Source organism: Anomalospiza imberbis, chromosome 1, assembly GCF_031753505.1.
Source record: "Anomalospiza imberbis isolate Cuckoo-Finch-1a 21T00152 chromosome 1, ASM3175350v1, whole genome shotgun sequence".
NCBI lineage: Eukaryota > Metazoa > Chordata > Aves > Passeriformes > Viduidae > Anomalospiza > Anomalospiza imberbis.
The window spans coordinates 98,188,709-98,212,583 of NC_089681.1; the positions used below are offsets into that span (position 1 = coordinate 98,188,709).

Consider the following 23,875-nt stretch of genomic DNA (forward strand, 5'->3'; position numbering starts at 1 on the left):
TGAAGAGGGCAAGACTGGGTCTTGTGTGTTTAAGCGGTGAGTAAAGGGCCTGTTGTGTGCAGTACAACATCTTGCTCTGACAGTGCCCTGCATCTGTCACTCGAGAAAAGAGGAAAAAGAGTCCCTCTAGTGTACCAATGCTGTAAGCAGAAGTGTCTTGCTCAATTCACTAAAGCTGCTGCAAGTTCTGCTATGGCATGTAATCAAGTGCCTAAAGGTATTTTAGTAAACCCCTGGGCTCTGTTGATCACAAGGTTTCTAGTTCATGAGGGAAAGAACAATAGACAATCATAAATAATGAGCATTTAAAAAGACCGTGTGTTTTAACACATTCTTGCTATGAAGTAATTGGGTTTTGTATTGCTGTATGATTCCAAATACTAGGTTTTGCTACCCGGGAAACATATATTCTCCTGGTAGACAGGAGAGAAATTATTTTATACAGTGATCCTCTTTTCACAAGTTCTTAGCTTTGTATCTGTGAGTTAAAATCAAGCATATTATTATATTCCAAATGCCTTTTTCTTTTATTATTGTCTCAATTAAACAGGGAAAGTCTACTGCAGTTAAAAGTATTCAGTGTTATACTTTCCCTGGCTGCCAGAAATCCAGCATGCAACTCAAACACAGGCATTTTGTCACTTTGAGTTTGCACTGTCAAATATTAAGCGATAAATCAGCCTCCTCCCTGTGTAAGCACTCTCTCAATGATTTTAGGTACAGCAATGCAAACCTGGCAAACCTGCAAACCTTCATGACAGGTGCTGAAGGGGCATGCATGTAGGAAGGCATAGCTGCCGTAGATAGCTGTGACTCCATAACTATTTTCCTTTCAGGTATGCTGAAGGAGGCCCATGGATAATAAGTTTCAAAGGAGACCAGAAGGTCTCTGTTGGAGATACAGCACAGCTGGTTGATAAGCAGTATTTGTCATTCTGTCTTTCAATAATTTTCCTCAAGATGTTCATGCTAGAGCAAACCTGGCAAGTCAAGTTTCCCTTTGCACCCTGCTCTCCATCTGAGTCTGCCCTGTGGCAGATTAGGCACTATCTTGCTCCCTCACCTTTTTGACTGCTGACAGGAGAGCTAAATCACCTTTCCAGCAGCAAAGGAAGTGTGTGTTTTCAGGGGAGGGAGTGAGTAAGGGGAGTGGGAAATATGAGGGAGATAATTCCTCAGAGTAAGTAAAAATGCAAAATGGGACCAACATATTTCAGGAGATGGCCAGTGGAAGGCCTGAAGGATGAGAAGCAAAGAAGAAGCAGTGCTCAGGAACCAGTTGTGCAGCCCCTACAGACATAATAAGGTAGATTTGGCTGAGGGAAAAGGTCTCCAGCTCTTCAGAGGTAATGGCAGCTCCAGCTGTAGCAGAGGAGGCTCTTGAAGCTGTTCAGATTAACAATGGTGCTGCAATTTATGCAGAAGCATTTGCTGTAGGGATGTTGTTTTACATTTTAGATAGTAGACTGGCATTTCCTGGAAGTGTAGGTTAATTACGGGGAAAAAGAGAGGTAGCATATATCTCACTTTGGGAGGAGGGAGCTCTTGCAGCTCTGCCGGTGTTGTGTGCAAGCCGCTGGTTGGTTTATTGGTGTGTAAGGGTGCAGCAGTCTTGTGTGTGTAGAACACTGTGCTTATTTGCATTCTGCAACAAATGTCCATGTCAGTGTCTCTGCTAATAAAAACCTGTTCTGTGCTAATTGCCAGGTTTCGTTACTTAAATGAGTTAAAGGAATTTGAAAAATGCTTGTGCATACCCACTGCAGAAAGGCTTCTCCTGAAGAAAAACTATAAAATAGACATCCTTAGCTTTCCTTTCAAATTCATGTACAGTATTTGATTTTAGCATGTCCGTTTTCCTGGACACAGCTGTGGCAATCTCCTCTACTGACTTGCCCACTTACCAGTTGTACTTTGAATTGCTTGTGATGATATGGATGTTGATTATGGCCTTCACAATACTGCCTGGTTTTTCCATAGAATTGTCCTGGAGGAAGAGACTGCAGCAAATTCTCAGCTGACCAGAAGGCAGCTCAAGGTATTAGTTCCGTGTATTTTCTTTCATGAGTAAGAAGCAGAAAATATTTCGGCTCAAATGGTGCATTTTATTTATGTTTATAAATGAAATGCATAGCAGATGTTGGAAACAACATTTCAAGTACTCCTTCCTCCCAGAGGCAATGTTTTATTGTTAATATTGTATATCTTTCTAAAAATGCTTGATTTGAAAAATTTGTTATGCTAAAATATTTTGTTGTCCTAGGAACACTTTTGGGTCCCCATGCATCTATCTACATGTGAATTGTTCTTATTTCTAATTTTTAAAATATGTATAAACATTTTTCTTAACATTTAAAAAAATAATTGTATTGTAAAAACTCAAAGAATGCAACGTAAGCTGGATATTCCCTGCCTATCACACTCCCTCAACATATATTTAATTTATTTTATACTTCCATGTGTATGCAAATACATACACATATACACACATACACATACATATGCACATAAACATGTGCTCCATCACATTCCAAACGCTTCTGGATGTTGAATCTTGAAATTCTGTAGTAGGAGACTGGCAAGTGCCTACAATTAGAATATTGTTGATATTCTCACATTTCATTGACCATAAAAGCTAAGATCAATATTTTCAATGCCTTTAAAAATGAAATAATAATGTCAAAATATTGCCAGGAAATTATTGAAATTAAAAGGGTGTGTTGGGTTAAGCACAGAGACTAGACTGGCTTTTTTTCTGCATTTTTGCTTCTGACATCCTTTGGAAAGTGTGTTGTTTGCACTAGTAACTGAAATGCAATTTGAGGAGGACAGAAAGATGCACTAATATTTATATGATGCTGTAATACAGCAAAAAATATACAGGCTGTTATTCTACTATATTGCCAGAGGACTGTATTGATCTTCAAAGGGTTAATGTACTACGAGGTTACATTAATGTCACCCTTCAGCAATCACTGGCCAATAACGTATCAGCAATCAATGCTGCAGCATGTCATTCAGGACACTCAGTTTTGGGAGAAAAGTGGCTGATATATTTTGACAAGAATAAAAAACAGTCTTGGAAATTCTTGCAAATCTTAACTCAGAGGGGGGGATACATGAAACAAACTGCTTCCATTAAAAAAAAAGGTAATGTTTCCCTTCCTAAGTAACAACATTTTATGTCAGTTCAGTGGAGCAGTGAATGAACCAAAATTCTGCTAACCTTCAAAATGGAAAGGATTCTGTAAGTAGGATTTACATAGTCTGAATATTTAATATTTTGAGTGCTCATCATAGCTCACATAAACTAATACTTAAATATATATTTCCAGTAAAGAAAACATTTGACTTCTGCTGGAGTAAAGCAGTGAGATGTTTTGACTTGTGAGTACAGACACAGGTTTCTCAGCCCCTGCTTCTTTTTTTCCTGTTAGAAATTTTTTTCTATTGAGTTCTCGTAATCTCTGCAAATCCAAAGACAGCAACACAAGCCACTTCACTTTGACACAAAAGAAACTTAAAGAAAAAAAAATAAATAAACCAAGAACTCAAAAAACCATAAAGTAGAAGTATAAAGGGGGGGAACAAAATTAGAGGCTGCAAGAGGACACAAGGGGTTAAAGTTCTGACCACTGTCTGCATATATAAAATCATATCACCTTATCTGAAAAGTTTAGGCTCTAAAGAAAACACTCAGTTTAAAATACCTTTTAGATATATTAAATCTTGAGGCTGAAGATTACAGCAAGTGTTTTCTCTTTGGTGAGTAGCTGTTTGTCTCACTTTATTTACTTGGTATTGGGTATTTGTCAATGTCATTTCATATCTGCAGAAAATTCATATGTTCTATGGAGGTATGTATGTGTGTGAGAGTGCTGAAGGTCACATGACTATTTCATCCTATTTGGTGGAGCAGCTTGACTTTTTTCCCTTGCTTTTGGTGATGGTTGTGAGTGCAGAAGTTGATTGACAGATGCATGCCAGAAACCCCCATTCTCCTTTTCAAAGACTACATATGATGGATTGCGATCTTTCAGCTCAGCAGGACACAGGGACCATGCAAGCTGTAATTGGTCAGGTATGGAGTCAGCCATTTCTCAACTCCCCTTTTATTTTTTTTTTCACAAGGGTCTAACCATATGATTCACATAATTCATATTTACAGTACCATCTTTCTATCTGTATCTTCAGCTACCAGCAAGTGTAGTACTGAAAGTGAGAAAGGCAAAAGAAACACAATAATCTGGCCAGGGAATCACTAGAAAAAACAAAATTACCATCCTTTTCTTCTAATAAACCCCATTTCAGTCTGAGCTTTACCAAATAAAAGTATTTGTTAATTTGATGTTTTATTTTGTTTAAATATGCTGAAGTAGAAGAACTGAGGAGTAAAAATGTTATGTTTGCTGAGGAGTTGCTTTCTATTTGTAATGCTGTTCATTATTTTTATATTGACTGTATTCCTGTACTAGATGCTGTGGTTTTTATTTTTTATTTTTTATTCTTATACTTCTAATCCAGATAATGTGTGATTGAGCCTGGTAAATGTAGTAGTCTTTGCTACTGCAGAGGGGCAGCCTGCAAATTAAACACTGCCACAATCTGAAAGGTCCAGGTGGTCTGCTCGTGCTTCCTAATGCAATCCAGCGCAACAGCTTTAATAAACAGCTCTATTTAGTTCTCCCTCCCTGTATCCAGGGAAGTGAACTGGGGCTGCTGTGATGAAATGCCAGAAGAATATCTCTCAAATGCCTCACAAGCTGATTTTTAGAGCTTTTCCGTTTTGTCGTCTTTGTCTTCCAAATGGGTCAGTGAGTCCTTCTCTTTCTGTTTTGTGATTTCTGATAAGTCTGTAGTTTTTATATGTGTGATTTAACCATGCTGTTTTGAGCTTTAGCCAGAAGAGAGAAAAATCATTGTCTTTTCATTTGCTTCAAATAATAATCTGAAGTGGGGAAAGAAATTATTTTGTTCTGATGAACAGGGAGGGCTGTTTTCCTGTGAAAGCAGTCACTCAGATGAGGGTGCCTGTTTTCCTTTTTCTAACAAAATTTTAAGTGCTCAACACTTTCTCATTAACCACTGACTTGTAAATCATTCTCTGGTAAAGGGTATTTTCTGAACTCTCAAAAGTTTATGGTTTTTTGCATATGTTTCTAGTATAGTGAACGCATGCTGCTGAGATGATGACATAGTATTTGTTTTCTGTATGTTGATATAATGGTAGAAAAATACACATTCTATACATTGTCTTCATCTAAATTATGGCAAAGCACAGAAGTCCCTCAAAGCACATGGTTTATTAATACCATCGTACATAGTAATGCATTTTTGGGCGGAAAATGTCAAGTATGTAATGCCATGTTTACCACAGACTTTTATTGCTTTAAATATTTTAAAAATAGAAGATACATTTTTTATTAAAAATCCTCCAAACATTCACAGCTTTCTATTAGGCTGGCTTATACCTAAAAAGTGGGGCATGCTTGCCAGTACTACATTGTGCAAAAAGATGTATTTTAGAATGTGTTAATTACCTTTTTGTTTAACTTGTTCATTCTTACAGAAATATATTTAATAATTCTAAGGCAGATATGATGGCAAGGTTTTGAGCAAGTGCACTTGGCAGAAATGTACCCTGAAATCTTTATACATCTAAAAGCTTGTAACATCTCTTTAATGTAAATTTTGTTTTCACATGTAAGAAAGTGTAAGTTAGCTATTTTACGTTTAAGGCTTGCCAACTCTCAGAAAGTGGTTTTGAGGCTGGAAATGGTAGAAAGATTTTTTTTTTTTCTGTGTGTAACATTCCATATTTCATGAATTAAAAAAAGTTCAGTTTTTGGAAAAATGTTTATATCATATGTTCGTGCATTTAATTTCCTAAAATAAATAGCAAGAGTATGTATTTAAAAGAAAAATAAATTCAGGTATTTTAGGTGACTAACTTCTGTGGGTTTTCTGTGTTAGATTTTATTGATGTAATTTTTCTGAAACTTACTGTCTTAAGTGCTGCAAACATTTTTTTCAGATCAGCATGTGTGAATATTTACATTTCATCTATGTAAGTGTGCACATCAAAATGGGTTCATAAATCAACAAAATTTTCACTTATGTTTTTGTTTTGATTAATTTTCCAGGGTTTTTTTGTTATTAGCTATGTGTTAAGATAGAATAAAAAGTTAAATTTTTTTTCTGATAAAAAATTATGCATTTTGTGGTTGTATAATAAAGGACTTAGTTAAAATGTGGGAATCTCAGGGCAGTCAGTATAATTACCATACTTTGCTGAAAACAGATATAGACTTTCTGTAAGTACTTTAAGAGAAAATAACTATCAAAAGGCAAGCCCTATGGCAGAAAATCTTTCCATATTTTAAGTCTCTATTTTGTATTGATAAATAGTTACAGTTTGCATATTTAGTAGTTGCATAGTTTTAGAAGAGACATTTATTTCCTGACACTATTAGAAAAAGTTCTTAAAAGTCTTTGTTAACTTTCAAACCTCCAAACCCCCAAAATTGGAAAAATGTTTATAGTTTAGCCTTTTTATATCAGCATTGTATTTTTTTTCCTGCTATGAGAATTTTTTTTTTACTAATTCTGCGGATGTAGCTCTAAATTCAGTCTTGTTTACTGCTAATAGAATGTGAACTCGCCTAATTAATAATCCAAACTGTACATGTATACCTGATGCAATGGAGATCAGACACACTAGCAGTTTTTTGTACTTCAAGGATTAGTCTGTGTATGACACAAATGGAATAGCAGGAGCATACTGATTTAAAGGCATTTTCAACACCAAGTTCTTGTTCATCATTAAATGCATTTTTTACTAAAAAAAAAAAAAAATCTGGATTTCATCCGTCTTTAACCACCAGTCCACAGTGATTCCCACTGGTGATGGCAATGGTGTTCAGAGTGCTACAACTCTGACCATTATCCAGCACCTAGGTGTACTGGGTCCAGGGTGCAGAATTGCTTGTGAGCCTTCCCTCTGGATTTTTCCTCCCCCAAGCAAGCAATAAAACAGCCAAGTACTCTGAAGAACAACCTCCTTGCCTTGTGTGTCAAGATCTAGAAGCTCATTGCTCATTGTGATTTTGATTCATAACTGGAGTGTTTGGCATGAAACCCTGATCCCTGCCAGCAATAGTCTGTAGCATCCTTCCTTGCATGCCAAACCGCAATATCCATTATTTCTTCAATTGTGCTTTGCTCTTTCAGAAACTATTAGCTGGATTTTTATACCATATTTCCTATATATTCTGAGCCCATCTGAATGAACAGGTAATTAAATGTGTCATCTGATTATTCCAATGATGTTGTAATTTGTCTGCCTTGTATGCTTTCTAAAACCTCTACTATACCTTTTTCTTCTTTTTTATCTCCATCTTTTTTTTTTTTTTTTCCCTCAGACCTGAGCTTGTGAGTGACAGGTTAGTTCATCAGCATTACAGCCCTCCTGTTTTTGTCTCATCTCATGCAGACAGGTCACTGTGTCCAATCACCCTTCTGGCTCTGTTGTCCCCAGGGGAGCCCAGGCCAGCCTGCCATCTTGATCCACCGGCCTGAGGGCCCAGGCTGGCTGCACATTTCTGTGTTCACTGGTTCTTGCAAATATAGTAAAGTGGGAAAGGGGAGGGGAGCAGCTTAAATTAGATCTCTGTATATTGAGAGGAAGCAAATTAGGTAATATTCTTCTTCAAATAAGCATGTGTTTGCAGTTATTACTGCTATGTTTGAGTTCTCTTTCTACAAGTTTAGCATGTTTATTTCTGTATTTCAGTGGTATCCTCCATATGATCTCACCATGTAGTAAATGCTATTTATGCAAGGGTAAACATGCTCTTTTCACACAGAGAGTTCTATGAAGCCCAGTTTATGAATCTAATACATTGCTGCAGCCAGTGTGAGTCTTTCTGTTCTGTTTCATTTTGTTGCCACTTAAAAAAAAATTTTGGTATTCTTCCTCATGATTAACCACAATAGAACATGTTTCAAAAAAGCCATTCCTTTTGTAACTTTTGGTCACTTTTCAGAAGTTTAATCCATTGTCAGTGTTGTTTTTATAATGCAGACTAATATGTATCCAGGAGTTTAATTTTTACCAAATGAAGATCAGATCTATAATGTTATTTTGTCTTGAGCAATCTCTACATGATTTTTCTTGTAACAGTAGAGAAGTTCTTTTTCTCTTGGAATATCTGTTTCCAGCTCTAATCTAACGTAAAGAATTGCCTATAACATATACAAACACTAAATAACCATATGTAAAATTATGACCCACTTTTGTAAGACATCAAGGAATTGTGCCATTTTGTCTGCAGTTTGGGACAAATCCTGTTCTTTCAAGTAAGAATTAGACCCATCACTTCAAAAATGACTACTTTCATAAGTAAGGCCAGACTACTTGTCCCCTTGGCTGTTCACTGTATATCCAGAACAAACATTGTAGTCTTTTACAGTCACCAGCAGAGGTTTTCTGCAGTTCAGTATTGTGAGGGAGAGACTTATGGACAGGTACACATTGACTGTTTTTTTCAGTAGTAGAGAGACAATGTACACAGTAAGAAATATGTTTGGAAAACTTCAAAATCATACTTTTTAATATTTATGAACAAGCTGGTACTCTGATAATGAAACATTCCATCTTTGCGGAAACCCACTGTTGTATACACTCTCTAGAATATTGTGTCCCTAAGAATTCTTATTGTAAGGAGATGCAGGAATGTGGCTGTAAAATTTTACAGTATAAATATTTGTTGTAGAGGACTTTGGATTTTGTTAATTTAATATATGTAAATTCTTTGGTCCTAGGCCTGGATTCCAGCAAAAGAATGCATTTTTCTGTTGATTTCTGTTTTTACAGCAGAAAAGTTGAATTTTTATTGTTTTATTTCATACTTAAAAATATTTTTCTTCTTTTCACACCAAAATTGGATTTTAATTGAAATCAGCTTTCTAAAAATATCTTCAGTAGTTTTCTCTTATTTTTCTTTTCTGTTCTGTACTACTGTGTGGTTTCATCTGTGGGTCAGGCCAGCCAATTAAGAGGTCAAATCTTAAAAAAGCTGTGATTTGTACTCTGTGTATATTCATTATATTCTAATTGTAAGAGAAAAATGAAGTATGTCAGATGACCTTTAAATTGCTGGACAAGTGACACTCCTCCAGTGATGTAGATTATTATCTTTTGACAATGCATTTACATTCGAGTACCTCTGTTATGTTTCCTAGATTCTAGACTGATAAACTAAATATCAGTCTGGCCCACTTTTGTGTGTACAGTGCGTAGAAGTGACTGCAGAGCCTCTTATCTTACAGTGACCTGTAGCTGTAACAAGACTTTTATTTTTCTTCTCTGATCTTAACTGCAACTCAAATGGAAGAAAATAAAAGGACGATCAAAGAGAAATTGTATACAGCACTTTTAACATTAGATGAAGATATGGCAAAATATTCTTTTTTTCTGTGATTTTCATTGTTCAGCAACATTAGTAATGTAGCTTTTCATTCTGAAATTCTAAAGATGGAAGAACCTCAGATCAGGTAATTTTGGATATGTGCATGTTTATCTCTCACTAAACTTAACTAGACTTAAGCATGTACTTAAAAGTTGGTCAGCAAATCACTTAAGCCCTTAAGAAGTCTGCAATTGCTGAAGCTTCAAGTGCACAGAATGATACTGAATTCAATGGGACGCCTCATATATATAACAACTGGCAGGATCCTGTCCAACAAGCCTATTGTGTTACTGCTAATAAATATAACAAAGTCTAGCTTAAATGCTAACTAAATAATTGTTATGCAAACTGTTTTAGAATTAGAACTGGCTATTAGGAATAAAGATAGTAACCCAAGGGTCTTGAACACTTACTTTTTGAGGATATCAGGGCTACAGGTAAACAGACTATCACTTCAGGGGTTTTGTTTCAATGTTGGCTTCAAAACCTCTGTGATGTGTAGTACTTTCTCTTCAAAAGAGAAATATTAGTTGATGTTTGCTGCTGATTCTCTGTTGACAAGTAGTGCTGTTCTGTAGTAGTGCCTTATCTAACTGTTAGATCAAAAGAAAATTTTGAAGATCAAGGGACTGTTCAAAATTTCTAGCCATTCTTAAAAGAGGTAGTGGGAGAAAGCTTCATAAAAAGAAGGTTGGAGGGAGAAAGAGGGGATGCAAAAATCTTTATTTCAAACAATCTTTACATGGCAAACTATATAAATTAAATTTTCTTAAGCTGTTTAAAATAGATTTTGTAGTTACTGATAAGCCTGTTTTTTCTATCTGTATTTGTATATACCATACCTCTGACAAACTTGTACTCACATGAGTAATAGCAATTGATACTGTTTAATGACTTAAAGTTGAATAAATCATTTTCAGAGATGAGGGCCTCATAAATTCGTCTTGCTCTCTGCTGTAGATGTACAGCTGTCCCATGTCCTTTGCACATGTGAATGAGGATTTACAGGACAGAACTCTGATAGTTGTTTTTGTCAAAACACATAAGTCTTTTCTTGGCGGGTGTTTCTGTGCCATCTTACTCTAAAAGAAATCCAATAATTTGACAAGCAGTGTTACAAAATCACACTTGAAAGAGTAATTTTTGACCCTGTGATATTTCCAGTGAGTGGTATCTTAACTGCTTGCTACATATGACCTATTCCCAAAGGTGGCTCATTCCAAGATGGGGTTCTGAATCCACAAATGTGGAAGGGCTTTGTAAAGGGACATAGGACCTTAAGCAAAAGAAAAAAAAAGTTTAAGTGGAACTTAGTGCTATTTCAGTTGTTAATTCCATGGAGTAGCCTTTATTTTGTAAGTTGCTAGCATTTTCAGGGATCTTGGACTCATGTATGTTTGGAAGACACAATCCAGCTATGGAATGGCATTTCCAAGAGGAAATATTACAGACACAAGTAAAGGACAAAAGTGTTTTTTAGCTACCCCCTGCTATGGAAACCAGCTTCAAGGAACAGAAAATAACAGGAGTTTTTTGCAAGCAAATTAGTGAAAGTCATGTTAATAGTATTACACAACTGCTGTTAGATATATTGTGATACTTCTGTACCAGAATGTTGTACTTTTCACTAAACTAACTGCTTTTTCACTTAAAAATCCAACTTAAGGAGCTCTAATGCAGTTTTTACTTGAGCTTTTCTTATGTTTCAAGTGTAATGAAGTTTTGCTGGAATAAAAAGCTGATGGCTTTAGCCCATTCCTGGAAGACATCCTTTTTTTGGGGGATCTAAAAGATGCAAATAATTCTGATTTCTGATCTAAAGATGCAAATAATTCTGATAAGGGTTAAGTCTGGTATTTCCAAGATTTCTCACTGGATCTATAACCTTTGCTACTAGAACTAGATGCTGCCAAGTGCTGAATGTGTCTGCAGTCCTGGACCTCCCCCTGGCTTTGTTAGCAGGACACTGTTCCAATGAAATAAAATAATCTGGAATAAAGAAGAATTAGCTGCTATAGGAAGCCAACAGTTATTGCAAGATTGCTGGCCATTAAATCATACCTTCTCTTCACTGCACTCATCCTTTTCTGTGTACAAAATGTGCTTCACATTTTTCAAATGGATTATACAAAGCAGAAATAATATCTGATTTGTATAATTCTAATCTTTTGGAAGAAAGGTTAAAAGTTGTGGCAAATGTAAAAGTGGCTTCTAATGTGGAAGGATAAAGCAGAAAATATCAAACTCATTTTGTTTAGTGTCAGTCATGATGATTTATCATTATAGTCAGGGTAAACTATGGTCTTGGAGCAGAAACAATTTTTTTCCATTAAAAGGGGAAAAAAACAACTCCAAAACCCAGAATGTTCCAGTTTGATTCTTATGTCCTTAGTGTTGCAATATTGAATTCAGAATTGGGGAAGCTTAATCTTGCAGCCAGATTTGACAAGATGCTGGTCAAGCAATAGGCAGAAGTGATGGTTTGTGTGCTGTAATGCCCATGGTGGGAAATAAAGAAAGATAATAAGATTTTTCCACAAGTCTGTGTGCAGTATTCACCACCTGCTCCAGCTTGTCACCAAAGTAGGCGAGAAAACTTTTGTGTGCAATTTGGTGAGCAATGCTTACAATTTCATAGCCTGACAGATGACAAACTTGAAGTGCTCCAAAACAGCATGTGAAGGATTCACAGTAGCTCTGAACACAGCTGTTGGTTTGTTTTGGTGCTATTGCTTATTTAAAGGGTGATCATGGAACCATTTGAGCACATCCATAAGTATCCCCACAACTTATTGGGAAAGCTCACATGAGCAGCACATTGTGAGTTAGACAATGTAATGCTAAAGGCTTGGATCTCCTCTGGTTGCAAGAGGATATAGACATGCACTGCTGGAAAAAAATAAGTCAGTTCTCCATGTCCACTCAGTCAATCCTGGGGAGTAGAAATCCGTGTGTGTGTATTGGGGTGCGTAGCCAAAAACCTGGAGGCTGAAACTGAAATTGGCAGGTGTTTGGAAAATGGGAGCTGAATTTTGAATAGTCAAACAGCAACACAAAAGAAACTGAAGACTGGATTTTCTTCCCTTAAATATATTGCTTTCAGTTTATTTTTGAAGTTCATGCTGGATTTTAGCAAGAAGGGAAATTTAGGGTTGCCCCCTGACTAGGGATTTACAGTGACTCTGTAATGAATTTTAACCCAAGAGGCGCTGTGGATATTCAGCAAACCTTTGTTCTACTCTGCTCATGTCCTTATGCTAGACCCATCACTGTAGTTATTAGATCTCAAAGATTACATTCTTTGATCTAGTGCTTTCTAAATCCTTAAACGACGGTTTATTTATTTAAAAGGTTATATCCAGCATTGGATTGGATTGTAAAGTATCCTTTGACTCTCATGAAGGACACAGAAGAAACAGATGCTTCTGAGGGTGTATTTCCTTCTGATCATGAAGTATCACAGCATTTTATTGAATTAAGAACTTCACAAAGATCTGTGCTTTTAATCTGGTCAGCATGTTGAGAATTTTTTTAGCTCTATGGTATCATGTTGTCATTCATTTCTGATACAACAAACATTAAGGTATATAGGTGAATTTCAGTTACACTTTTAATTAAAAAAAAAAAAAAACTGTAAAGGAGCCTCATATTTCCCTAAGAATATAAATAAAAGCACACTAAACTTCAAGCAGTTGTTTTACATGAGCATGTTCAGGATGGATTCTTGGAGGTCTCTTTTCTATCTGATATTTACCAGGATTCATCAGAAGTAAATCTGTGGAGCTAAACAGAGTTACATTTGGACAAACAGGATCACCAGCAGCCTCTAAGTTTCTTCTGTCAAGTTCAGAAGCCCTTACATGAGAAAATATACCAGTGTAGTCTATAATGTTTGAATAATTAGTGATTTCTAAGATAACCAGAAAGAAGGCACAGAAAGGAAAAGAGAAGAACACTAAAATTAAACCCAGTGTGCTCCATCCTGACTGATATAAATTATATTCTCTCCAAACTGATCTTTTTTATTTTTTTCCCAATCAATCCTGCAAGGCAAACGGTAAAAATTTTTTATGTATTTTCCCCTAATTTTGGAAAAACAAGACCGAAATCGGCATTTGAAAATAAAAATTTCACTAAAAAGTGGTGGTTATTTTTTCATTTTTATAATGCTTGTGTTTGGTTATTTCTCTTTTTTGAGAAGTTCAACCACTGGAGATAGAAGCCTAATATTACTTTATACTGGGATCTCTTTATACCATCTGGAAATGCAAAACAGCTGTAAAGTGGGTTATGAGAGTAATTTATTTATGTGTACTTTAAAGTTCTTTTGTATTTCCATGAATGGTAGAAACCCACCTTGAAGTAAGTAGGGATAGAGTCCAAATAAATGGATTAGAATTTCCATTTTTTTCAGATGGAAATGAAGAAGGGATAGGCAGAAATCAGACTGGGGGGAAAAGAGGAAGGAAAAAGCCTTAATTAGTTACAAACAGATATCCATTAACAGACAAGGTGAAAGGTCCAAATCCTGTTTTATTGGTCTCCATCTATATCTTTGCTGACGGTGATGAAAATATGAAAGGGAGGGAAGAGAGCACAACTCAAACTATAGTAGTCATAGCTGGTTTCTCAATCAATTTTGTTTTAAAATGAGTATGCTTAATTTAGTTTTTTTGGGGTTTTTTTGTTTTTTTTTTTTTTTTTTTTTTTTTTTTACCCTGTGGGCCGCAGTGGTGCTTGCTGTGACTTTTGACAAAGATCTGTCTTTCCAGAGCATTATTCAGTTAGTATACCTGGATTAGTGAAAAACAAAACAAGTTAAATTCATAGGAATTAACATAAATTAAGTTCCCTCTTTCTTTACTTTCTATTGGAAGTTGCATTTTTCAAGTCAAAGGGTGAATAAAAACAGCAAAGAGAAAAAAGCAAAGCAAAGAATGACAGTTATGCTAATGAGGAATACCTTAAAATTAGTCAGATATGGGAAAAATATTAAAATAGCAATTCTGGCATCAACACAAGAGTTTCCTTTGAAATTCTGGGGAGCTTCCTACTTAATTTTATTTCATAATCCTTTTTAAATGGGAACATAGGAGGCTTAAGGGATTCTGTGAAGTTGTGAGATATTTCTCTCTTTGCTTCCCCATTTTTTGAGAGCCTAAAGGAAAAATATTGGCAGAACTTATAGAACCTTCTATAATTGAAGTAGCCCAGTATTTCCTATTTTAGGACCTTTGCTGCTGCTCTTAGTATTTCCACCTGGTTGCTAACTCTTCCTAAATACTTTTAAACGCAATTTCTGCTAAAATACTTCTGTGGTTCTCAAGGAAGATAGGGAAATGCAGGGTATTGTTGCCCATTTTAAAAATACGTCATAATTAAGAGCAAAACTCTGAATGTGGTGAGGAATAGGAGCATTGGGCTTGATATGTCTCTTCAGGTATGCTGAGACAAACCATACTTGATTATATTCCAAGCCTTTGAGAAATGTAGTTGACAGATGTTTACTTTGGAACTCTAAATAGCTACATCCCCTAAAAATTCACGGAAAAAGGAACCTCAGAAAGGAACCTCCGAAAATCACCTGCACGTGGACAGGATCAGCTTATCTAAGGCACATCCGACAGGTATTTTTGTAAGCGCTTCCTGAATAACTCCATCCAGTCTACACATACAAAATGTGGAAAAACAGTATTTGTACTGTTAAGCAACATAATTCAAATAATTTGGGTTTTTCTTGTAAATATACATAATAATGACCCGTTAATTACATAAACAACTATATTGTTTATGTAACAACTTCACAGATTAGGTTATTTTAGTGTGACTTCTTTCTTAATATTATAGTTGATATATACTGTTATTTTGCTCCCTAGAAATCACACAAAATTTATGTATGTATGTATGTGAATATACATACACATATATACACATGTATGTATTTATTCTGGGCCAAATGCCGAATACGACTCCCTTTATTCTATTTTAAAGGGAGGGTTGTTGTCTTTGCATTATTTTAAAATATTAAAGAAGATAATTGTTAAAGAAAAAGTAACTTTGACTAAAGCACTAAAACTGTCCTGCTTATAAAATATCAGACTGAAACATATGGGCTTTTATTCCTCTTTCATATGAATGGTAGGATTAAAGGTTCTAACATAGCTGAATTTTCATTTTGAATGAAAAATTTCCCTGAGATCTTGCCCTTACTATTTCCAACAGACAAAATCTATCAATTTACCCAGTAGTTTTTCTAGAATAGTGACTGACATCTAGATTTTTGAATATATATAGACGCTGGTCTTTGCAGAAAGTAGACATATTAAGCCCCCTCAACTACTTATTTACATGTTAAAAATGGAAGCATTGCAAAGCAAAGTGCTTGTTTCCACTGTAAATGTTAAATACAGTCCCTTTACTGCAAAGTAAAAGCTCCAGGTTCGTATGGAGAAACAACATTGGATTATCATTTGAACACATATAATTACTACTATCAGCAACTTGAAGACACTTTAATTCCTATACTACACCAATTTTATCTCTGACAGGAGGGATAATTTTCTGAAACTTATTTAGCTTCTCTTGAGCATTATTTGCAATTGTGACTATAATCTCATGATGCAGTAAGGAAATGTTACCATGCTGAAGGAAAACTGAGACTAGGTATCTAGTACACACCAGGGTGCAAAGGGGAAACAGTAACCACCACATGGGGGTGTGAAAAGGTGGGGCTAGAAGAAAGCAGGAGACACAGTGTGGAAGGAGGGCATGGCAGTTAAAGAGTGTTTTGGTAAGGGTGAAAAGTTGAGTTATTTTTCTAGGAAGTTTTTTATGGTTTTATATTTTGAACTAATTGTAATAATGACCCAGAAAGGCCAAAAGATTAGGACTAGTAGCCAGGATTACATGGTGGCAGAGAGCGGTGTGAAACAGTTGTGTACAAGAAACCTGAGGATAATAGAACTACATCCATGTTATATCCTTTCTCATCACCTTTATCCATTTAGCATCTGCTCAGATACAAGTTCAGGGGCCTATCTTACAAGGCATCAGCAAGCCATGCTTGTGGTAGTGGTACAGCAAGGACTGAGAAAAGCGTAAAACCAGGGCTCAATTCCGTCACCTTCCTGTTCTGTAACAGTACATTACAAAGCTTTTTGCTGTTGTAAAATTAATGTTAATCCCCTTAATTCCATTTTTATTCTTTAGCTGAAGGTAGACCGGCACAGAAATTGTCTGGTGGCAAATCTGGGCCTAGAGTGTTTCAGATAAAGTTTACAAAACCAAGAACAAGTCTATGAAGCTGTCTCTAGATGTGACTTACATCCAGACCTGTTCTGTTAGCAGAGGTGTTGCTGGCCATGGTGTCAATCCCTCCCTCAATGTGATTTAATTATTTTTTGAATTTGCTTTTCTAAAAGACAGTTTGTTTCTTGGTCAGTATCTTCCTGCTTTGAATCAGCTTCGGCTTGGTTAATGCCACCTTGGACACTCACTGTATCTGCAGCTGTCTCCAGCATGAGCATAGAAGGATAAAGCATAGGTGGATAAAGTATATATTTTATCCCTTCCTTTCATGATTTCATCCCTTCCCTACAGGCTAGAGAAATAAAATAATTATTATTATTTTATTGAGTTTTACTAAAATAATGCTTTTTCCCCCTCACAAATGATCTGATAAGAATAGGATTTGTGGGCAAGCTCACATCAGTATCTGAGGTGTGTAGGTGTATAACTGAGTCACTTTATGCTGCAGTCCCATGTCAGAAAATATTTGGGTAACTATTGTTAAAAGATTGTGATTTCTTTCTCAGTTGATTCCTAAATCGGGGTTATGAAATATAGATCAAAGATTCATGAAAAAGAAATGGCCTCTTCTCTGGCATATAAAAGTGTGGGAAGACTGTGGCCAGCAGGTCAAGAGAGGTGATCTTTCCCCTCTACTCCCCCTAGTGAAGCTACCTCTGGAGTGCTGTGTCCATTTCTGGGCTCCTCAGTACAAGAAAGGCAAGGAAAGGGTCCAGCAGAGTGCCACAAAGATAATTAATTAGAGGTCTGGTGCATCTCTCTCATGAGGAGAGACTGTGGAAGCTGGGCCTGATGCATAGAAATATCTCAAAGGAAGTTGCTAAGAGGATGGTGCCAGACTCTTCCATGGTGTTCAGTAGCAGGACAAGGAGTGATGGCCATAAATTAACCACAAGAAGTTCCACCTCAACATGAAGAAGAACTTCTTTATATTGAGGGTGGCAGAGCACTGGAACAGACTGCCCAGGGAGATTGTGGAGTCTCTCTCCCAGCTCAATGCATTCCTGTGTAAGCTGTCTTGGTAGAGTGCTGGACTGGGTGATCTACAGAGGTTCCTTCCAAACTTAACAATTCTGTAATTCTGTGGTTCTCTGTGTAGTTCAAGCTTAGAAAAAATGTGTGATTCATTTGTTTTAGTTTTGGTAGTGTCTTTCTCATGGATTATGGTTTAAAGGCTGAACCACAACCACAACAATCCCCCTGCAACAAACTAACTGGTTTTTGATAGGTGGAAAACTTTTCTTCAAAGAGGAAAGACAGATAACAGGTGAAAAAGTAGGACATTAGGAGCTTTGAAAGCTGTTTCTAAAAGGAGAAACAAAGAAATAATTATTCTGCCAGTGCATATAGTTATGAGTGTAATCTTTTTCATATTGGGTTCTTTTTCTCAACAGCCTGATGAAGGTTTTGACATTTAAGCTGTAAAGATAAGAAAGCTAGATGCATTCTCAAACCTCAGCTTTCATACTACAGCTTCATACTACAAGATTCCTTTTAGGCTAAATAAATCACAGGCAAAAACTGGATTAATTTGAGAGTCTGTCCTTTGCTGTGGTTAATCAAGTATTGCATTACAGTATTGCTAACAAGCTTTCTTAACAGAATATATATTGGTCTTACTACAATGCTCTCCACTTGTAGAAGACTTCTGTATTGAAGAGGCTTATGTTTGAATAGTATTATGTCAGTGTGTCTTAAAGAATCTGCACCAGTGCTGCCTCGCCTTGAGTTGTGGTTTAGATTGCCACAATATAAAAAAGATGTGAAGCTATAAGAGAGTATCCAGAGGAGGATATATTGTGTTTACATGGCCAAGCTTTGGCTGTGGGGGCCTACAGGTGTGGCTTCTGTGAGGAGCTGCTAGAAGCTTCTTCCATGTCTGGAAGAGCCAATCTGTGGGAGCTCCAAAGACAGATGTGCCACTGGTTAAGGCTGGGCTAATTAGAGATGATGGGAACATGGGACACCTCCACAGATTTAAGAGGAAAGAAAAAAAAAAAGTTGCTGTGCAGAAGTAATTGCAGCCACAAAAGAGTGGAGTGAGAATATGTGAGGACAACAAATTTGCAGACACCAAGGTCAGTGGAGAAGGAGGAGGAGGAAGTGCTCCCAGGCACTGGAGATAGGATCCTCTGCAGGCTGTAGTGATGACCATGGTGAAGCACTGTGCCCCTGCAGCCCATGGAAGTCCATGGGGATGCAGGGATCCACCTGCTGCCCATGGAGGAGCCCATGCCAGAGCAGGTGGATGCCCAAGAGAAGGCTGTGACCCCGTGGGAAGCCCATGGTAGAGAAAAGCCCACTCTGGAGTAGCCTGTCCTTGAAGAACTGCACCCTGTGGAAGAGTGACCCATGCTGCAGCAGTTTGAGGACTGTGGGATGGGCTCACATTGCAGCAGTTTGTTGGAGAAGTTAATGGAGAACTATTTCCCATGGGAGGAACCCCATGCTAGAGCAGGAGGAGGACTCCTCTCCCTAAGCATCAGAAAAAACAATGGAAATTACCATAAGCCCCATTCCCTGTCTCTCTGTGCTGCCGGGGAAGGAGGGAGGGGTGGGTGAAAGGTGTTTTTAAGGTTTTATTTTATTTCCAATTATTCTTCTCTGATCTTCTTAGTAATAAATTCAGCTTATATCTCTAATTCGAGCCTGTTTTGTCCATGGTGGTGTTTAGTGATGGATCTCTCCCAGTCCTTGTCTCAACTCATGAACCCTTCATTATATTTTCTCTACTCTGTCCAGCAGTAGAGTGGAGTGAGAGAGAGGCTCTGGTGGGTCCCTGGCATCCAGACAGCATAAACCCACCACAGAGGTCCATGAGAATGGTGAAGGGCCTTGAGGGGAAGTCATATGAGGAGTGGCTGAGGTCACTTGGTCTGTTCAACCTGGATAGGAAGAGAATAAGGGGAGACCTCATTGCACTCTTCAGCATCCTCATAAGGGGAAGTGGAGGGGTAGGAACTGATCTCTTCACTCTCATGAACAATGAGAGGACTTGAAGAAATTGCATGAAGCTGAGCAAGAGGGGATTTAGGTTAGATATCAGGAAAGGATTCTTCACCCAGAGGGTGGATGGAACAGGATTCCAGGGAAGTGGTCACAGCACCAAGCCTGACACATCTCAAGAAGCATTTGGACAACATTTTCAGGCACATGGTGTGACTCTTGGGGCTGTTCTGTACAGGGCCAGGAGATGGACTTGATGATCCCAATGGGTCCCTTACAACTCACCTGATTTTATGAATCTCTCTTCAGTGTACTTATATATTCTGAAGTGTTTTACAAATGCAACATTCTTCTGCTTCTGAACCCTGTAAGATGAAATGGAAAAATATGGAGTTGAGCCTAGCAATTTTATGTGGCAATGTGTATATAGAAGTAAAGAACCTGTTGCCTGCAGAGTTTAAAGGATTGCATCAATTCCAGTGTGGAGCTTGGGCAGGATATCAGCAGTGGTTGGATACTTCCATTGTCCTCTGATAGCCCAAAAGGTGGAAAAAAGTAGCTGTATAGATGCAAGTGTGCAGGCTGCTTTTTCACTGTGTTTCTCATTTAAAGAATAGATCATAGATGCTAATGTGTGCTTGCAAACATAGCTTCTGAAACCCCTAATCTCTTCCATATTTTTGTGATTCTGCCAGATGCTGTTTCCAGTCTAGAAGATTGTTCTCTTTCAGGTGTTTTTCCAGTATTAACCCTTTGCAGGGGTAACATTATCAAGAGATGGAGTTCGGGGCATTCATTCATTCATTCATTCATTCATTCATTCATTCATTCATTATGTATTTACTGTTTTCTAGGAAAACACAGTAATATAGCCTACTTCACAGAATCATGAAATCATAGAATCAGCTAGGTTGGAAAAGATCTTTGTGATCATCAAGTCCAACTTATGACCTGCCTTATCAACTAGACATGGCACTAATTGCCACATTCAGTCTTTTCTTAAGCACCCCCAGAAATGGTAATGCCACTACCTCCCTGGGCAGCCGATTCCAATGCCCAATCACTCCTTCTGTGCAAAAATTCTTTCTAATGTCCAGCCTAAACTTCCCCTTCCACAGTTTAAGACTGTATCTTCTTGTCCTGCCACTGGTTGCCTGGGAATAAGACACTAACCTCCAACTGGCTACAACCTCCTTTCAGGTAGTTGTAGAGAGTGATAAGGTCTCCTCTAAGCCTCCTTTTCTCCAGGCTAAACAACCCCAGCTCCCTCAGTCGTTCCTACAGGCCTTCTGTTCCAGACCCTTCACCAGCCTTGTCACGTTTCTCTGGACATGGTCCAGCATCTCAACATCCTTCCAAAACTAGGGGTCCAGACCTAGTGGCCTCACCAGTGCTGAGTACAGGGGAAGACTCACTCCCCTGGTCCTGCTGGCCACGCTATTGCTGATACAGGCCAGGATGCCATTGGCTTTCTTGGCCACATGGGCATGCTGCTGGCTCATGTTCAGGCTTCTGCCAATCAGTACGCTCAGGTCCCTTTCTGCCTGGCCTCTGTCCAGCCTCTCTATCCTCAGCCTGTCATGATGCAGGGGGTTGTTGTGGCCAAAGTGCAGGACCTGACATTTGATCTTGTTAAAACTCATATTGTTGGATTCAGCCCATCGATCCAGCCTGTCCAGGTTGCTCCTGCAGAGCTCTCCTACCCTCCAGCAGATTGACACTGGCATCCAACTTGGTGTCATCTGCAAATTTGCTAACAGTAGACTCAATCCCTTCATCCCAATCATCAGTAAAGATATTAAACAGGACTGGGCCCATACACAAATCCCTGGGGGACACCGCTAGTGACTGACCACCAACTGGATGCAACACCATTCATCACCACTCTCTGGGCCTGGCCATCCAGCCAGTTCTTAATCCAGCAAAGAGTGCACCTGTCCAAGCTCTGGACTGCCAGTTTTTACAGGATTATGCTAAAGGGTACTTCAGTCTGTACCAAGGGAGACAAGACCTAGAATGTAGAATGCTGTAGTTCCATTGACTAATACAGAACCTTATTTAAAACATGGGCTGTATGCATGGACATGGTTCTGATTTTGTTGCTAAACATGCCATAATCAATATTGCTAAACAAACCTTTATCATGAGACAGTCAGACCAACTGTAAATACTAATTAAAGACTAATCCAAAAATCTATTGAAGTTTATGGCAAGATTCAGTGTGCTTTGAACTTGTCCCAAGGTAAAGAAATAATTACTATTTTAGCAGGGTTCTGCCTCTACAGTTGAAAAAATTTCTTTGCTAATGAGAGACTGTTTTTGTTTACCTGAATCCTCCCATGTTCCAAAGCTCTTCTGTTTTCAGCTTGGTAGAAATAATGTTTACATAACAAGTATGGATGCACTGCAGAGAAGTAGAAGCAGAAAACCCTGTCTTGCTGCATAAGGAATGCCATAATAGAAACTTACTTGTTCAAATAAAGCACAGGGCAGTTATCCAGCTATACTATATTGTCAAGCTTCAAATCTGTTACACTTGTTTACAAATGTCTGTGGAAAAAGGATGAAAATCCTGGCTTTACTGAAGTCAGCAGGGATAGTTTCATTAACTGATATTGCTTAGAGACTTTATAGTAGTTACATGTACAGACAGTCTGTGCTGGAGACAGAACAATTCCAAATCTGCTCTGAATGATTGTGATGAACAGACATTAAGGAAAAATTTCAAACTTCCAAAAGCCATGTATTGACTAATATCCAGTGTATCATGAAGGAAGTTAAAAAACCCCAACAGCTCCAAAACCTACATGCTCATTCTCAGCCATTTAAAGAACCCCATTTTCCAAGGATGAGTATATTTTTATTGCTCCCTTTTGCTTTCTGGTAGTACCTACATTTCTGTGGTACTACAGATTCTCAGCCATTTAAAGAACCCCATTTTCCAAGGATGAGTATATTTTTATTGCTCCCTTTTGCTTTCTGGTAGTACCTACATTTCTGTGGTACTACAGATTCTCAGCCATTTAAAGAACCCCATTTTCCAAGGATGAGTATATTTTTATTGCTCCCTTTTGCTTTCTGGTAGTACCTACATTTCTGTGTAACCATTCACTGCTTCAGGAGTAACAAGAACTTTCAAAACAAGATACTTGTGTTATGTGTATATGGGATAATTTGTGTGTATAAAAATGTTATATATATCTTATATATATATTGGTAAGAAACACTCTGATATAAGATTTTTTAAGCGCACAAGTCAGTGTCGGGTATTGCCGGGAAAAAACCCTGCTGAAGTCAGTTATGCCCTTAAAGTTCAGAGTATGCTGCAATCCTTTGCTGGAGCATGGCCTAACCTCTGAATGGGTAAATGAAGTCAGTGTGGAATTCTTCCACAGTGGTCTTCTCTTCCTGCTCCTCAGGCCATGGGTATACAATTGTCCTTATCAACTTGAATATACCTTTGTGGTTTAGTATTGAGTCATCCAAATGTTATGTGATTAGCTGTAACAGAAATATTGTTCAGGAATATGCACAAGTGATGCATTAATTTCTAAAGAATATCCAAGAGATTTACTTCTGTTTATCTGTTTCTGTCATACAACCCATGAAATCGAAATGCTATGTGTTCATATAAGATGCTGGCTGTATATATGCCTCCAGTTAGACATGTGAATTTCAGGATGCTTACAATCCTTGCTTAAGTATAACATAATTGGACATTAATATGTTGATTCATTTCCTCTGGAGAGAAAGATTTACCACACTTTGGCTTTTTTTTCCTCCTCAGAAATTAGCCATTTTAATCTGATAAAATATTGTTGCTGTACAAAGGGGAATTATCACTTATTCCAGTTTTTAGGTATTAGAATTAATGTTACCTGAAAGGATTTTTATATTGTTACAAGTATTTCCTAAATTTAAATTGTTACAAGTGTCTCATAAGTGAGTGTTTTGGGGTTAGGATTTTTCTTTTTTGTTTCTTTCCCTTATGGAATTTTGTCCCATAATTTGCTGGGAAACAACAACTATGGATACTTAAGAAAACAAAAGATGTAGCTGGGTGGAACAACATTAAATTGAAATGGCCCTAAGTGGGAGTGGGTTGCAAGTCATAAGGTGATGGGGTCACTCTGGAGGTTTAGGGCTGGGTT

At 37.6% G+C, this 23,875-nt stretch overlaps 1 protein-coding gene across 4 annotated transcripts in view; it reads left to right on the forward strand.

Annotated features, from left to right (window-relative positions):
• Nucleotides 1-3,564: 3,564 nt before the first annotated feature.
• POU6F2 (POU class 6 homeobox 2) overlaps nucleotides 3,565-23,875 on the forward strand; it is a 304,798-nt gene continuing 284,487 nt past the window's right edge. Inside the window, exon 1 of one of the 4 annotated variants that reach the window (XM_068201738.1) lies at nucleotides 3,565-4,081. In XM_068201738.1, coding sequence (XP_068057839.1) covers nucleotides 3,977-4,081 — 105 coding nt within the window. In that variant the 5' untranslated portion in view covers nucleotides 3,565-3,976. Of the gene's footprint in view, nucleotides 4,082-4,113; nucleotides 4,811-23,875 lie in introns of those variants that run through there. The other 3 variants (XM_068201754.1, XM_068201732.1, XM_068201746.1) reach the window with 3 other exon arrangements.